Source organism: Zootoca vivipara, chromosome 5 (assembly GCF_963506605.1).
Source record: "Zootoca vivipara chromosome 5, rZooViv1.1, whole genome shotgun sequence".
Classification (NCBI taxonomy): Eukaryota; Metazoa; Chordata; class Lepidosauria; order Squamata; family Lacertidae; genus Zootoca; species Zootoca vivipara.
The window spans coordinates 35993187-36010516 of NC_083280.1; the positions used below are offsets into that span (position 1 = coordinate 35993187).

The following is a 17330-nucleotide window of genomic DNA, read 5'->3' on the forward strand; positions in this document are numbered from 1 at the left end:
TTGTCGCGTGCGAAGGCTGGGCCGCGGGCGGGGGCGCTTTTCGCGAAGAGGGTTGTCTTTGCCTCACGCTGCGGATGGAGACGGGTTAAAGACACAGGCCGCGGGGGTGGTGGGAAGGCACCAGCGCGCATGCGCCGCGGAACTCCGTGAAGCGGTTGGGCGGGTTCGAAGATTTGCGGCGGCGGTTTAGCAAGCGAGGACGGGGCGCGGCTGCCAGGTGAGGCGTTGCCCGTGAGCCTCTTTGGGGCTGGGCAACCGCGGGGGATGGTGGCCACGGGCTCTTTCCCTCAGCGCGCGCCCGTGTGCGTTTGTGTGGCCCACTGGGAGCCGCTGCCTGTCTCTCTGTGAGGGGGGGGGACCTCGCTTTTCAGGCGGGAAAGACCCCGCCCCCGTCCCCTCGCCATCCCTTGCTCTGGATTCAGCCCCTCCGCTGCCTCCCGGGCAGCGTTTTCGCCACAAAATGCAGGGCAGCGGATGGGAGCAGGGAAGAGCGGACTGGAGGAAATCGGGAAAGGGGTGTGTGGGGAGGAAATGGGTTGCGACTGACGCTGTTTCTCCGCCGCCCAAAAGGCAGATGGTTCAGCAGGTTTTGCTGACTGCAAACGTGACTTATCCACAAAAACGCATCGAGGAAGGGGGCCCTCAAAAACACTTGCGATTACTGTATTGTAGGGTGTGGGTGTGTGGACTAGATGACCCTCGGGTGTTCCTTCCCACGCTACCATTCTGAGACAGTAAAGCACAGGATGGCGAGGGAGGAAAATCGCTTGTGAATTGGGAAGGGTTCATAACTCCGGTGGGTGTTTCTCCTCCAAGAGAGGCGGGGGCGCATTGAGCTCGAAAGTGGAGGATTTCAAAAATGCCATTGCGGAGAAGAACAGCACAGCTGTGTTCGCTCTGTATAGCGACAGATTTCCGGTTGGAGGTTGGGGATGTGTCGTGTGTGCTGAAAGAGCAGGAGTGACGTGTTGGGTGGGCCTTCTAGGGGGGAGTTTGCAGAGGATATATGCGATACTCGCTTATGGAGGGGGAGTCTTGATTACGTTCCCCCGACTCCTGCATCTATTTGGATAACTTCCTCAGCGCTTATACTGCAAAGTTGAATTACGAGCGAAATGAAAATTCTCCCCCAACAATAGCTCTCTACTTGTACATTTATACAGTGGTACCTCGGTTTATGAACACAATTGGTTCCGGAAGTCTGTTCATAAACTGAAGCGAACTTTCCCATTGAAAGTAATGGAAAGTGGATTAATCCGTTCCAGACGGTCCGCGGAGTAACCGTTCATAAACTGAAGCGAACTTTTCCATTGAAAGTAATGGAAAGTGGATTAATCTGTTCCAGACGGGTCCGCGAAGTACTTAAACTGAAGCGTTCATAAACTGAAACATGGGTGTAATTGGTTCCGGAAGTCTGTTCATAAACTGAAGCGTTCATAAACTGAAGCGAACTTTCCCATTAAAAGTAATGGAAAGTGAATTAATCCGTTCCAGATGGGTCCGCGGTGTTCATAAACCGAAAATTCATAAACCGAGGTGTTCATAAACCGAGGTGTTCATAAACCGAGGTTCCACTGTATGTGCATGTATAACCTATAGGGGCAGAACCTAGGTTGAGGACATGCTGGGTGGAAAGCTCTTGGGGCCCACATTCCAGTCGTGGGCGGGTTCAGCTCCATACAGAATTCTGATGTCCACAGAGAGCTATTTCCTATTGAAACAGGCATATGCAGTATTTAATTATTAGGAATTCCACTCGGATTTCACTTTCCTATTCCGCAGGATATTATTGATGTCGGTGCTTAAGTCACAACCTCAAAATGTGTTCCCAGAATTACTCTCAAGCATGTAGATATGACATAAAATTACTAACTTTTCCCATTTGATCATTTTCTTTTATTATAGAAGATGTCAGTTTGGCTGTTGCTAATAATTTACCCGTTCATGTATGTTTGGTATTTATGTTACTTCCAGCATTAATCATATCATGACCTAGTGGTTACTATCTAGCTAGTCAATTCTTGATAGATGATCTTTTGTGGAGGCCGTTCATGTATGTTTGGTATTTATGTTACTTCCAGCATTAATCATATCATGACCTAGTGGTTACTATCTAGCTAGTCAATTCTTGATAGATGATCTTTTGTGGAGGTTAAAAGAGAGAACGCACTACCTTTTCAGTTAAGGTTTTATTTTCCTCCAGTACTGTTTTAGTACAGGGTCATGTACTAACCACATGGTTGACATCTCTTCAGTTTTTGCCATTTTACCAAAATGTCTTTCACTTGCTCTTTTTCACAGAAATTTAATAAGATTTTATTAATTTTAAACAATTTTCTGTGTGTGTTTTTCAAATTTTGTATAATCTCTCAAATGCCTGTTTTTAAATATGTCAGATTAAAACTGATCTCTCTCCCCCCCCCCAGATTCTTCACCTCCATAAACATGTCCAAGGTAAGATGTGCCTTTGCTCATAACTATTATGATGGTTTGTTCTTTGCAGGCAATAAACACTTAATTGATACTGGTGTGCTAAATTAACTAAGTAAAGGTAAAGGGACCCCTGACCATTAGGTCCAGTCGTGACCAACTCTGGGGTTGCGAGCTCATCTTGAATTATTGGCCGAGGGAGCCGGCGTATAGCTTCCAGGTCATGTGGCCAGCATGACAAAGCCGCTTCTGGCAAACCAGAGCAGCACATGGAAACGCAGTTTACCTTCCCGCTGTAGCGGTTCCTATTTATCTACTTGCATTTTGACGTGCTTTCGAACTGCTAGGTTGGCAGGAGCTGGGACCAAGCAACGGGAGCTCACCCCGTCACAGGGATTCGAACTACCGACCTTCTGATCAGCAAGCCCTAGGCTCAGTGGTTTAACCACAGCGCCACGTGGGTCCAAAATTAACTAATAAAGGAATATAATCACATTGCTTTTATACTCTCTAAAAAATCTCCATGTTAATCCATGTTAGGTGATGGATTGGATGGATTTTTAAAAATACTACTTCCACCTCTATGGAAATAAGAAGTCATGTTCTCTCCCACAGTCTTTTTGTCATTTAGTACTGTTTCTATTTATTATTTTTAATTGTTATTTCCAATACTTATATGTCACTTTTCACCATAAATTTTCTCAAAGCAGGTTACAGGACAATAAATAAAGCAGTGGATAAGTCAAATAATATGCTGCCTTAAAACTATAGAAACCACAGGTAAACAGAAAATAGGCCTAATAAAATTTACTTTAAAGCCTTTATCAAGCACCTGAATTTCAACAGGGAGGGTGCCTGTCTGATCTTAGCCAAGGTGAAGTTGCAAAGAGCTGATTGCACAGCTCCTGGTGGACATGAGCTGCACATCTGAGCCATGTGGGGGTTGACGAACAAAACATCCCCAAAGATCTCTCTGATCAAACAGATATAAAGAATCGGGCACTCCTTAAGGTATCTTAGACCAAAAGGTCAGTAACCTTTAACTTGGCCTAGTAACATATTGGCAGTCAATGCAGGATTTTAAGCACTCGAGGTATGTGCTGACAGTAGTCTTTCCCCACCAAAAGTCTAGCTGTATAACTTTACACCTGGAACTTCCAGACCAAGCGCAAAGGTAGCACCACGTAGACTGCATTTGCAATAATCAAGGCTTGAAGTTACCAGTACATGAATCATCATGGCCAGGCTATCCTTAGCCAATAATGGCCATAGTTTACATACCATCTGTAGTTAAGCCTCAAGTGAGAGAGATGGATTCAGGAGCATCCACAAACTACAAACCTGTTCTTTCAGTCTGAGTGCAACCCCCAGCCTGAGAAAGCAACTGGCCATTTTCCCAGACAGGGGAACCACTCACTCACAGTGCCTCCAATGTCCGGGGTTCAGACTCAGTTTATCTTCAACCTCTTCTAACTCATGTTATGGAGAAATAGAGCTACAGTACATGTCACCAGTGTACTGATTATGCTTTGTCCCAGAACTCGTAATAGTTGCTCCTAACAGCAGCATATACGGTAGAAGCTAAGCAGCAATGGCAAGAAGATTGTGCCCTGTGGTACACAATAGCACAAGGATCATGGGACTGAGACACAATCCCCCAGTGTTATTTTCTGGGCAGAGCCCTACAGGTAGGAATAGAACCACTAAAAAAGTGCCCCAAAAACTATCCAACAGAGCTAGTCCAGGAAGATGCTGTAGCCAACAGTATCAAAAACTGCTGAGAGCCCTAGAAGCAGGAACAGATGCACTCCCTCTGTCCTGTGTCTGGGCCAAGCACTCCTTCCTCCTTTTGGCTTGAAAATCCTGGCTATATCAGTCTTGGGAATCAGAGGCGTACCTAGGGCCTAGCAAAACCTGCCCCTTCTTGGGAGCGCAGAAATCGGATATCAGATTATGGAGTGTGTGACGTATATGTGTGTGTGGCAATGTGATGCTACTGTCTTGGTGAGATCAAATGCAGGAAAAGCTTCCTGTCCTCTGCAGTAAAGTAATAGTTCCGAGTGGGTGAGGGGAGGTGCCAACACAGCTCCTTACCAAGGGTGCAAGGCACCCTAGGTACACCTGTGTTGGGAATTCTGTCTTAAAACAAGCCAGAGTTTGTTAACAACAAAGAGGGGCAAGGGGAAGGGTTTCGGCCCTGATATTTATTTCTGTTGTAATAAACTGTGGTGTAAGAAGCCTGGAATGATTTTTTTGAGCCAGGCCAGACTCCACAATTGGAGTCAGGAGGAAGGAACGATCAAAGGAGGTCTAGAGTGGGTAGCTTTTCCAGTAACAATTTTCCCACCTCAAAATAGGAGAATGTAATAGTATATACACTAATAATCTTAGTTTTACGTTATTTTCTTTTCAGCAACAGCCTGCTGAAAAGTTTACAAATCCAGAAACTCCTGGTTATGTTGGATTTGCAAACCTTCCAAACCAGGTTCATCGGAAGTCTGTGAAAAAAGGCTTTGAGTTCACCCTTATGGTGGTTGGTAAGATCAATTTTTATTTTAATAAAGTAGAATTTAGTGATTATTCAAATTTTCATTTTTGAAGGTCCTGTATATACATTATATCTGAAGTAATCATTATTCTCAAGAACTAGCAGGTATAAATCTGAACCTATTAAAGAATCTGTAACTCAGTTACAGAATATTGTGCCAGCTTCCATTGCTTAAATCTTTTTTTAAGGTTCTCTGATAGCAGGATTCAGAAATGCCTCTTGGGAAGTCACTTCCAATCAGAGTACAGTACTTGCCTGCTTATTATTGCCTCTCATTATTAAAATGCAGTTTTGTATGCGAAAAATCTGAAAAAATAAACTTTGAAGACATATTTCAAGATTCTTATAATACATGGGCTTCAAAGCTCTAGTGGCAGAAACTAGTAACACATTTAGGACCTGCTCCCTAAAATGTAGTGGATTTCAGGAACCGTTCTGTGTGTGTTGTGGCCATATGTCAAAGATGCTGCAAAATGGCCTAAGTGTTGCTGCTCCATAAAACAGATTTTCTATCTATATTCTCTGTGAGTAGTTACCATCATTATGACATGTGAGCTCAGAAGTCAGTCCCATTCTTTTCAGTGTACCATCATACATTAGTGATGTTCCAATAATCAGGAGGTAATATTTTCTCTAAACCTGTTTATTATTATTATTATTATTTAATTACTGTACAATTATTTTGCTACCAAACTTGCATAAATCAAGTAAAATTAGGAAATCAGGAAAGTTGATCATGCAACATCTGGGTAACCCATTCAATGCTCTAGCACATGAAAGAATAAACAGCTAATGTGGGATTTCAGATAAAATTGTCCAAACACTTGTAAAGATTATTATAGTGATGCTAACCTGCAATGCAAATTAGATCCGTGTCGCCATCTGAAACAATGCTACCTTCCATTCCAAGACCTTCCATAGTTAATTATTTATTTAAAAGATTTATGCCCTGCTCCTCATTGATACTCTTAACAGGGCAGGATACCAAGATAACATTACACAAAAAATTGCACACATTTTTGCCATATGCAAATTAGTAATCTGTTTTGCTGGTTGTTTGGAGTTCCCAAAAATAAGTCTGGAAACACACACAAGTATTAAGATGTCTGATAGGCAGAATGTCAAGATGTGAAGCTTTCCTCACAACTGGGTTTCTCCCAGAAAGAGCTTGTTCCTACATGCAGGGAACACTGAAAATAATTGTCACAATACTAACTTATTTAGAAGGTGTGCTTTGTAAGCCTGAAGAATATTAACTGTTCATTGTCTGTTGCCAAGTTTGGAATGAAATAGGTAACAATACACAATAGTGAAAAGTCCAACCTTCTGCTGACCCATTAATATGTAACACTTTATTACGGTTTTTTTTTCCATGTTGATTCATAGGTGAATCTGGCTTGGGAAAATCTACTCTAATAAACAGCCTGTTCTTAACAGATCTCTATCCAGAAAGAATAATCCCAGGAGCAGCTGGTAAACATGATTTTTTTGTGTCTTCTGTTTTTGAATCTTATTAAACACTTAATTTGTTTGAGCCGGGATTGAGGGGGGGGGCTTTTAGTCATGGGTGCTTAATGCAGTTTTGTTTGAGGTTAAGTGCCTTGTTCCTTACTCCATGTGGTCTCAAAAATACACAAAGCTTTTTGCAGACTTCTGAGCAGTTGAAAACAATTTCATAAAAGCCACTTGGCTGGTTTGAACATAATATTAAGCTGTAGTTTAGCATGAATGAGATAAGGCAGGTCCTGGGCTCATGTCCTCTTCCTTTCCTCCCTCTCTGGTGCAGCATCAAGGAGCTTAGAATTTTTCTTTCAGCGTAGTTTGAATTCAGCACAGTTTAGGGTTGAGGCATAACACTGAATTTTATCTAAAACAACCCAGTCCCTTCACAGCCACTCTCAAGGGTATAGGGCATGAATCCAATGCTCACTGTGACTCATCCTCATAACCTTATGGTTAAGCTGGACATGTGAACAACACCACTGTTTCTGACACAATAATCCTAGATGAAGGCTCTTACTTTTTTATAGTAAATCATTTATAATTGTTTCCTTTGATCTTTCCCCTTTTTGATCTTTTAAAAATACTGATAAAGTTCAGAAGTCAGAATGCAATGCAGTATTCCTGGTGAGAGAGTTATTCCTCATTTCCTAACTATTTTAGCCTTGTTTCTTTTGCCCTTCCTTTGTATCTTGTAGTTTGAGTCTATTGCTTTTGACACTTGCATATATTTGCTCAACAGAAAACCTTCCTTGTTGGGCTCATAGCAAATTGTGATCAAGGCCATATAGATTGGTCTGTTTTAGGGTGGGGGAGCAGATGTCTTTCCTTTTGTGCCAGAAGGCCTTGGGAACTTTAAACTCTTTCAACTACAATATAACCAATAATTAAAAATGCAGATTATTTTGATGTTTGTGGCTCAGCTGTAGTTTAGCTAGATGCAGTTACTGTTAATTCTTGATCTTGCTTCAAAGGCTCTTGATCTTGCCCTCAGCCATCCTCTGAGATCAAATTTTGTTGCCTTTCCAGAGAAAATTGAAAGGACTGTGCAGATTGAAGCTTCAACAGTTGAAATTGAGGAAAGGGGTGTAAAGCTCCGTCTAACTGTGGTAGATACACCAGGATATGGTGATGCCATCAATTGCCGAGATTGGTATGTTATATACTTGTCCATAGGTCAAAAATATGCACTCAAAGATGTTGAGTTCTTGAATTCATTAATTGGCTTGTTGGCAACTTAATTTCCTTTGATATATTTTGAATAAATTATCACTTGCTGAACTATTATTCCTGTATGTATTGGTTAGTGTATTTAGCATGGGTTCCCCCCCCCCCCAACCACTTTGTGATCAAATCTGGAAAATGCAGTATATAAATCTACTGACTGACTATATGTAATAGGTCTGTTTGGGGCACGCACTGAAAAACTTAATTGTGATCAGGACCTCCATTTTCTCCCACTCCACCAAGTCCTTTTTCAAAACCTGATTTCATTCTGTAAGTAATGTCTTGCAGCCTCATAGTGCAGCATGCTGTGTTGAGACAGCTTCTACTTCTGTTCTTTAGCATCTGTTGGCTGGAAATATTGTGTTTCTGTTTGTGCTCATTGCCAATTCCACAGTTCAGTGTGCATCTCTTCATCATTCCCTATCTTTCTTGGACCTCTGTCGTATAAGCATAAGATTGCATTTAAGGGTGTTCCTCAGCTGATGGTAAATCTTCCCTTCATGCAACAGAGCAGGAATCACTTGCCAGTGCTCCCCTGCCCCCCCAAAAAAAAATCATCAGGAGGATACGTCAGCCCTCTTTCAACCTTACCATCAACTGAGCAATACATTTGGATACCACCCAGAGTGTCATATTTGGTAGATATACATATTTTGTTTAAATGTATACACACACACGTACATGTGTACTTTTTTGGCGTGCCTTTAAAGTACTATTAATAGCTTCATTCCTTTTTGATACTGCTCTTTCTAAATAATTGCTTGATTTGGCATAAGCAACTATTGCTCAGCATTGCAGAAAAGGGGTGTTTACGTAAGTGTGATATTTTAAGTTTCAGGACCATTATATCCTATATTGATGAGCAGTTTGAGCGTTACCTTCATGATGAGAGTGGTTTGAACAGACGGCATATTGTAGACAATAGAGTTCACTGCTGCTTCTATTTCATTTCACCATTTGGTCATGGGTATGTATTGCAGTACTTGTAGATTTGTAGTAAAAAAAATCTTTTATACAGTGGCCTAATCTTTATGCATAATATCATGCTTTTTATTTTTAAAAAACTATGTATATAACTGAAAATTCTACATTACTATTTTTAGACTTAAGCCCTTGGATGTTGAGTTCATGAAAGCCATACACAACAAAGTGAATATTGTGCCTGTAATTGCAAAAGCCGATACTCTTACTCTGAAGGAGCGAGAAAGACTGAAGAAAAGAGTAAGTTTTGGCAAACTTTCAACTGTAGTTTTTCGTGTCCTGTTGAATCTTACTCCAAGGAAAGCTTTAACGTTCAGTAGCTGTTTGGAGGTCATGGATGGATGCAGTGGTGGGAAAGCCCTATTGCACCTCTGCCCAGCTTTAGCAAGTGCATTCTATGGGTGAACTGCCCCAAATCTGTAGAGTTCAAGGAGGCTACAGTCTGGTATATGAAATTACAAAACAATGGTAGGATAAGTCAAGCATGCAAAGTCAAAGACATGACAGGGTCAGGCATGAGTAATCAGTTGAAGTCCAAAACATCCAGGGTCAGCATCAGGAGGAATCAGGAGTCAGCAGCCAAGGAGATCTAGTTTAGGCAAGATAATTCAGGGAGCTAGAGATCTGTGCTGTTCCAGCAGTTAAGAAGCTCAAAGTAAGGGATGATACAGGCCAGCTGCTGGTCTTTAAGGGTATCCTTATTCCCAACTTGGGGTTTTACTTCCAAGTTACAAGGTGACTTAGGGCTCTCAGAAACACACTTCATTGTGGGTCTGTGGCCTGGACTTGAATCTTCAGACGCTTGAGCTCTTGAGGACAAGGGCTTTCTCGGTAGTGGTGCCCTCCCTGTGGAATGCCCTCCTGTCAGATGTCAAGGAAATAAACAACTATCCGACTTTTAGAAGACATCTGAAGGCAGCCCTGTTTAGGGAAGCTTTTAATGTTTGAAGTTTTATTGTGTTTTTAATGTTCTGTTGAAAGCCACCCCGAGTGACTGGGGAAACCCAGCCAGATGGGTGGGGTATTGTTGTTCTTGCTGTTGTTTTTGTTGTTTTATTGTCACACTTCAAGTCAGGGCTGGGCATAACAGCCTGCAGCCTTTGGAGCCCATATGCCTTTGTTTTTTGTTTAATTTTTTTTTGTTATGCTCAGATTCTGGATGAAATTGAAGAACATAGTATCAAGATATATCACTTGCCTGATGCTGAATCAGATGAGGATGAGGACTTTAAAGAACAGACCAGGCTTCTGAAGGTAAAGCCTGTATCAGTGGTGGAGAAACAGTGATGCATTGAATGGATCAGATGGTGTATGTCCTCCTCTTTATAGACTGTTGCTAGTTGTCCTCACGTTGTAAATGAAACACCTTCAGATAAGATTTGTCCTCTGTTGCAGTTCAGCTACACAACTTATGCTCCTAAGCATAAGTCTAATAAAGTAATTGACCACTTCATTTGAATGCTTGAGATGGTGGTGATTGCTACGGAACTACTTGCATCGGAAAGTACCATATGGTTATAACATACTTTTATCCTGTTCAATTTCAGACCAGCATTCCATTTTGTGTAGTGGGATCCAATCAGCTGATTGAGGCCAAAGGCAAAAAGGTTAGAGGTCGCCTCTATCCTTGGGGAGTTGTTGAAGTGGAGAATCCAGAGCATAATGATTTCTTGAAGCTAAGAACCATGCTAATGTAAGCATGTTACTTTTACTTCATTACTTTATCTGTTGTTACTTCATATTCCCCACATAAACATTCAACAAGAACTTTTAAGGAGAATTAGTATATCTCCCTGATTTTTAACAGAATTAAAATAATTTCAGGGGGCAGAAGTGTTCAGAATCATCACTCTCTAAACGCTATACCACTTGGCAATTCTAGAAATAATATTGCCAGAAATTTTGCCGTTAGATTTGACTTTTGGCTTGGTACAGGTCTGTGTCCAGAATGATTTCCCCCCTACCGAACATAAAAGCACAGTCCTCAGACTCTCCCAGCCTTTCCTACTCCCCAACCTTTCCCTCACACTGCGTATTTTTGCCAGAATTCCTTCACATCCATTCTAGCTCTTGGTCACAAACTATATATAGCATTGTGCTTCATTGTTTTTCCAGCACTCACATGCAGGACCTCCAGGAAGTTACTCAAGATCTTCACTATGAAAATTTCCGTTCTGAAAGACTTAAAAAAGGTGGCAGGTTGGTACCTCTTCTTTGTGTCTGCAGTTCCATTGAATTGCATTGATGTCTGGTGGTGATCATTCAGAATGAGGGGAGGGTAGTTAAACCGGTTTACTATTTTTTTCAGTCATCATGCTTGGAAGTAAAATATATATGTATATTAATTGGTAGCTTGTACCCCCTGTGGATTGTATTAAGATTTTTACATGAAAGTTAATTTCATAAGTTGGGCCTGGTAACGTAGGCAATTTAGACCAACCCCCCCCCTTCTCAATGTTAGAGTATCCCCACTAGCATACTCATTGGGAGCCCCATGTGAGCTGCTTTCAACATTCAAAACTGAGGAGTGGATACCCGTTAATGTTTTTTTCTGCTTGTTACATTCTGTGATGATATTGCTATCCCTGGCTGAACAGATCTTGATTTTTAAATTGTTAGATTTCACTCCGTTTCCTCAACTACAGTATCATGTAGAAAAATAACATGAGACTAAACTGTTCTTTATATATGAAGATGTGTTTCATTGCTCAAATCATTTGATTCCTGGAAACTTTTTTAATCTATGGCTCCTGTGTAAAGGTATTATGTGCATAATGAGATGCTTTCCATGTACATCTCAAGCCTTATCCCAGTGAATCTGACCTGTATTGTGCTCTGTTTTCTTTCTTTCTTTCTTTTTTACTGTTTTGATTTTCAAAATATTGGATGGTTGACAGTAAAATTGCAAGTACAGGAAAAATCTTCACTGGCTCATTGAAACAGAAATCTATGGGTTGTATCCAATGAATGTGTACGATTGGCACAAGAATTTCCACCTGCACAACTGAACTTCATCTCCCTCATTTTGCACCCCCTGCAGTTCCCCAAATCCATTCTGGGGGTTGCAGCATCCTCCAGAGCAGATTTGGGGAGAGCCTGAGGAGAGGGAGAGGAAGACCCATTGTGCATTCAGAAGTTCTAGTGCGGAAGCAACTACTTTGTTGGGTGTTATATGTATAGGTGTGGCTCATTTCCAAATTAAATTATTTGTTCTGAATAGATACTTTTCTTTCAAAAAGATCTAATAAAAAGCTATTTCTCTGTCTAATTGTTCCTCCTCCTTCCCTGTATATAGGAAGGTTGAAGATGAAGAAGTTAACAAAGACCAAATCTTGCTGGAAAAGGAAGCTGAAGTAAGGATTTTATTTTTACTTAAAATACATCGAATACCTCACAATTGATGTTTTTCTTTTATTTCTGTGTTCTCTTGAAAGGACAAAGGCAGCCACATTTCCACTGAAGCCCAGATATATAGTACCCATGGAAGACCTATTTGGTTCTCTGCACCAGACAGAAGATTAATATCTTGCCAGAGGGTTGGGGAATGCTCTTATCAGAAGAGAAGGTTTACTGGTGCCTCAAAGTCCAGTAAATCTTGTACTTTGTCCAGTGCTTACTGTTCACTACACTTTGTTTAGTGGTGAAACAAGTGCAAAGAATCAATCTTAACTATGGTTTGTTGGAGAGAGAAAAACTTCAGTTGATGAAGCTAGCTTATTTCAGCTAAGCACTGCTAAAATTAACTTCCGTTAAGGGTTCAAATGCCATGCTCAGCTGTAGTTAACATGAAGCATAAAAAGAATCTTCCAATCTCCCCATGGCCAAGCCAGAGGTGAAGTAGGAGGAAAATTAGTCTGGAGTTCACTGCAACTCATTCTCATTAAACCATGGCCTAGTGATCTGTTTGAGCATAGCTAATCTGTCTAGCAATTTTCATTTTAGAATGTCCATGGATGAACACTGCAAGTTTCCCATCTTGCTCTTTTAATGCTAAATTAAATATTTGTTTTATTTGTGCACTCTGTTCAGACACAAACATTAGAAATTGTGATTCCAAAAAACAAAAATGAAACCTTCATTATTTCAGCTTTAATAGAAATTGCAGCCACAAGCTTTCATTTGTACATTTCAAATTAACTAAGGCTGTGGTCCTATGTACATTTAATTGTGATTAAATAGCACTGAGTTCAATGGATTTTAATCATTTGGCTACCTGTTAAATGCATGCTTTTTATTTTTTGAGACTATGAGTACCATAGTCTGTTGTAATGAGGAAGGAAGAAGAAAGCAGTTTGTTATACTCACTTTTGCAAAACAACAACAACATCTGCAGAAGAGCCATATTTTCATAATGGAAACAGGTTAAAGATTGTATCATTTTCTTCTAGCTCCGTCGGATGCAAGAGATGATTGCAAGAATGCAAGCGCAGATGCAGATGCAGAGGCATGGTGGAGAAGGAGACAGTGATGGCATCCATGGGCACAAAGTTTAAATTATTTGGTAAGAAACATTTTAATAGAAAAGCCATTATTTGTAAAATACTGCTATGCAAGAAAAGCAGTGTTGTGTGTCTTAAATACACATTTTGACTTCTGGATCAGTCTGTGTGTAGTTAATTTCTACACAATTTTCTTGTGTTGGTGTGCATATGATTCTTTCTGAAACACTGGCTATCCCTGCTCTAGACAAAGCCTATGTAGTGCCCTCCAGATATTGTTGAACTGCAGTTCCCATCATTCCTGATCATTGGCCATGCTGGCTGAAGCTGGTGATGGTTGCAGTCCAGCAGCACCTGGATAGCCGCCATGGGCTGCAGTGTCAGAAATTTGGTCGTTCTAAGTTAGCCTTAGGGTTGATAGCCACAGCTTTAGTCTTTTTAAAAATTGGTTCACTCAAGCAGGAATAGTGAAAATGGTGGAAGAAACCTGCCTGACAGGAATTTACATGGTAAAAGAAACCAGTACTATAGCTTACAACTTTTTAGTGGAGAACTATAGTAGTGTCATTTGATGGCATAAAACACAGATATAACATACGTGCCACTCTTACTTTTAAAAGCAAGACTTGTAGCAAGAGTCTTACTTTGAACATTGCTTCTCCATAGATTCATGGTTGAGAAGCTGTTTCAAAATTCATATTTGCACTACAGCTCAATTTCAAAATGTAAATTAAATAACAGTTGTGCCTTTTAATATTTTCATTTTGGCAGATACCTTCATGAATTGGAGCCATTTGAGACTTGTGACACAGTGGTGTATTTTGGGAGGAGAGATGCTTATCCTGCTGTGACTTGGGAGGTCCATTCACATTCAATGTGCAACTGTATTGTCATTTCTGTAATGCCTCATTTGAAAACAACTTAAGACATGGTCAATATTTTAATGTTATGGTGTAATGTGATAGTTTTTTTTTAAAAAAACTTTGGTTACTACTCTTTTACTAAGCTGATTTTACTACACTGGCTACAAAGATATATATACTTCCTAGCTAATATTTTTCATCTGACTATGGATTACTACCACTATTTTGGGTTTGTTTTTTGCACTGAAGGAATCAACTGATCATGATAACAATCCTGAGGTCCAAAGTCCGCATATGAGCTTTGAATTTCCTCCACAGCCTTCCCTGATACCCTAGTGTGGCTAATGTGCACACAGTTTTAAGACTACTTTAAACCACCATCCCCACAAGTATCATATAGTTATAATGCTCACATGAAGGATCAGTGCTGGGAGCTTTTGCTGGAGAAGACTGTGACTAAAGCCTTGAGTGAACTTTTGGTCCTTGGGATGCAGTTCTTTGCATGTAGCTGTTCCAGTAACAATGTAAGTGACAAAATGGAATTCTTCAGTGCCATTTTTTCTTATATTTAGTAGCATATAGAACTCTGTGCCTGTATCACTCCTGCACTGCCCTACCTTTCTAAGGTTTATAGTCATTTTTTCAAGTACATGAACCTTTTGTGTTTTTATCTTAAGAAAAACCAATATAGTTTTTAAAGGCATTGTGCAGTTTAGAAAGCGAGTCTTACAATATTTCAGGGACTTTGTGTTTAAAGAGGTCAAATATTTTTAAAAGTAGCATGATATACATGATATACATGATATACATATATACATGATACACATCCTTTTAGTCTTCACCTTAAGGAACAACAGGAACTCAGGGGTGAATCTGTAGGTTGTGTGCTGACATCCTGCTCTTGGTTGCTTTCACACCCCGATTCTGATAATCTGATATATTTCATGTCCTTATACTGTAATTTGACAGAGTGTTAAGGAGAACAGAGGAAATCTATTGTTCTTACATGGGTCTACAGATAATGACAGGTCAAGCTGAAGATGTATATACAGAATAAGCCTGGGACCAGCAAGTTGCAATAATTTTGATTATTAAAAGTAAAGCAGGGAAATGCCCCATGTGAACTTGGTGGCTTATTTTGACAATTCTGTAGAAATAGATATTTGCAGTTAAAAAAATGAAGTGATCCTACTTAATCATTAAATTGCATTTTCCCTTTATTCTAGAGGTAAGATAATTGCCCTAAGAAAACAGATGCTTGTTCTTGAAGCAAGGTTTATTTACTTGGTTTTTGGTAATGGTAACAAGATCTTACTCTCAGCTTAGTTTTTCTTGCTTATGTGAAGGAACATTGAAATTGAAAAATGTATGCAAGAGAGGTGCAAAAGGGAAAAATCTCATAGTATGCTACTGGCTTTCTTTAAAAAAAAAAAGGCCTGTTTTGGGCTCTATTTGACATACTGCTCAATTCAGCCATTGCTATTGCAGCTTATATTGTTACTAAACAGTTCACCCATTGCCAAAAGGCTGAATGTGGATATTGTCATGACACCGTTTCTAATCATTATACAGTATATACTTTCCCTTTAACTCTGATCTGTTACGATGTTATCTAAACTGTTACTTAAAACTCCACATAAACAAGTTAAAATCCCAGATCATAATAATAGGATTTGTGAATATAATTTGTAAGAAAAGTAAGAGGAAATGTAGAAGCCTAGGGCTAAACCCAGAGCAGCCCTTCATGCAAGGGGCTGTGTGGCAGAGGACTCCACATAGAGGTGAAGACATTTTTGCTGATTTTTCCCCTTCCATGCCACCCCCTATGTTCTAGAGCCCCTCCCACCAACTCTTCAAAGTAGATGTTCAGATTGTAGGAGGTGGTGAAGGGGGAATTGGTGCAAATTGCCACCACCCCTTTCCCCCGACCCTTCCTTTCCCCCTGAAATTTGTTAGCAGTGCCATTCAGAGGTCTGGATCTAACCCAGAATGTACAGTACATATCCTAAGTAGAAGCAACAAAACCTGTTTTAAAATATTCTAGGAAACTGTTTTACTAAAATGTGATCATAATGAAACAAAGTTTAGTTTGGTATCTCTTTTTTCCTCTTCCAAAGTAGCAACTAAAATCTCTTTGTGTCCTATAGAGCATGGTTGTATTATATGTGCTTACATAAATATTATTGGGGTTAAATTATTCTACTTATTTTGAACACACTTCGAGGGACTTTATTTTGCCAAGAACATGTTCACACAATATCTGTGTTTTATATAAGAGGTTACTACAATAATAAACCATACAGCACTGAGATGGTAATTTTCCAGTATTAGAAGAGTTGTGAAAATGTAGTGTGTGCCAAATAACTAGCATAAACCTAACATTTTATTATAAATACATTTGTTTTCATTAAATAATCTATGAAATTCTTCCAGACGTTCATCTGCATGTGTTTGTTGGTTACTTTGATTAGAACCTCATTACATATTAAGGTTTTACCTGTGGAATTGTATTTTAAAATGTCTTGGCTTTTTATGATCACTTGTAACCGTCCAAACTGCGAAATTTTAGTTACTAAATAGTTATTAAAAATTTGTTTGATTCTTTTTATTAAAAATTGAGCATCTTTAGAGCTGTGACTGTTTTGAAGCGAGCTTAAAAAATTCAGTCTGCAGAACTTCAGAACCCATTTCTTTAAGAAAAGTAACAGTTACAATTTTACAAGTATATTAATACACTTTTTATTGATTTTTCTAAAATATTTGAATATTCAAAGGGCTAATTTTTGTATGACAATATTAACATATAATTTTTCCTGTACTCTTTAACACTAGCCAAGACTATTAATAAAAATAATAAACCATAATGTGTGTGTCTCCTTAATTCATTGGATAAGTTAAGAATGAACAAATGCTGGTATGAAACATGTAAAATTGTTTTGCTGCTTAAGATAAGCTTCTGTAAATAGCCCGTGACAGTGTGAAATAAAATAACTTGTGCTCAGTACTTAAAAGCATTTCTCTGAATAGAGAGATGTAAAAAATGGAGTCTCTCTCAAGGATTGGTATTGGGACCTGTGCTTCTTAACTAGTTCATAAAGGATCTAGAGTTAGGGATGAGCAGTTCCAGATTTGCTGGTGATACTAAACTGTTCAGGGTTGTTAAAAAGATTGTGAAGAGCACCAAAAGGACTTGCTTAAACTGAGTGAATGGGTGCTAAAATGGCAAATGGAATTATCGGTAAATGTAAACAAGGGTAAAGTGGTGCATGGGGGGGGGGGAATATGTGCTCATGGGGTTTAAACTAGCAGTGAATAGTCAGTACACCTCAAAAGGCATAGAGT

At 39.7% G+C, this 17330-nt stretch overlaps 1 protein-coding gene across 1 annotated transcript; it reads left to right on the forward strand.

Moving 5' to 3' along the window:
- Nucleotides 1-14: 14 nt before the first annotated feature.
- Nucleotides 15-16852, forward strand: SEPTIN2 (septin 2). Its single transcript, XM_035133381.2, has 13 exons — nt 15-217; nt 2427-2454; nt 4844-4967; nt 6365-6451; nt 7508-7631; nt 8538-8672; nt 8809-8926; nt 9839-9940; nt 10234-10379; nt 10802-10885; nt 11982-12039; nt 13075-13187; nt 13897-16852. The coding sequence occupies exons 2-12, from the start codon at nt 2446-2448 to the stop codon at nt 13177-13179; spliced, it is 1092 nt and encodes a 363-aa protein (XP_034989272.1). The 5' UTR covers nt 15-217; nt 2427-2445; the 3' UTR covers nt 13180-13187; nt 13897-16852.
- Nucleotides 16853-17330: the final 478 nt, after the last annotated feature.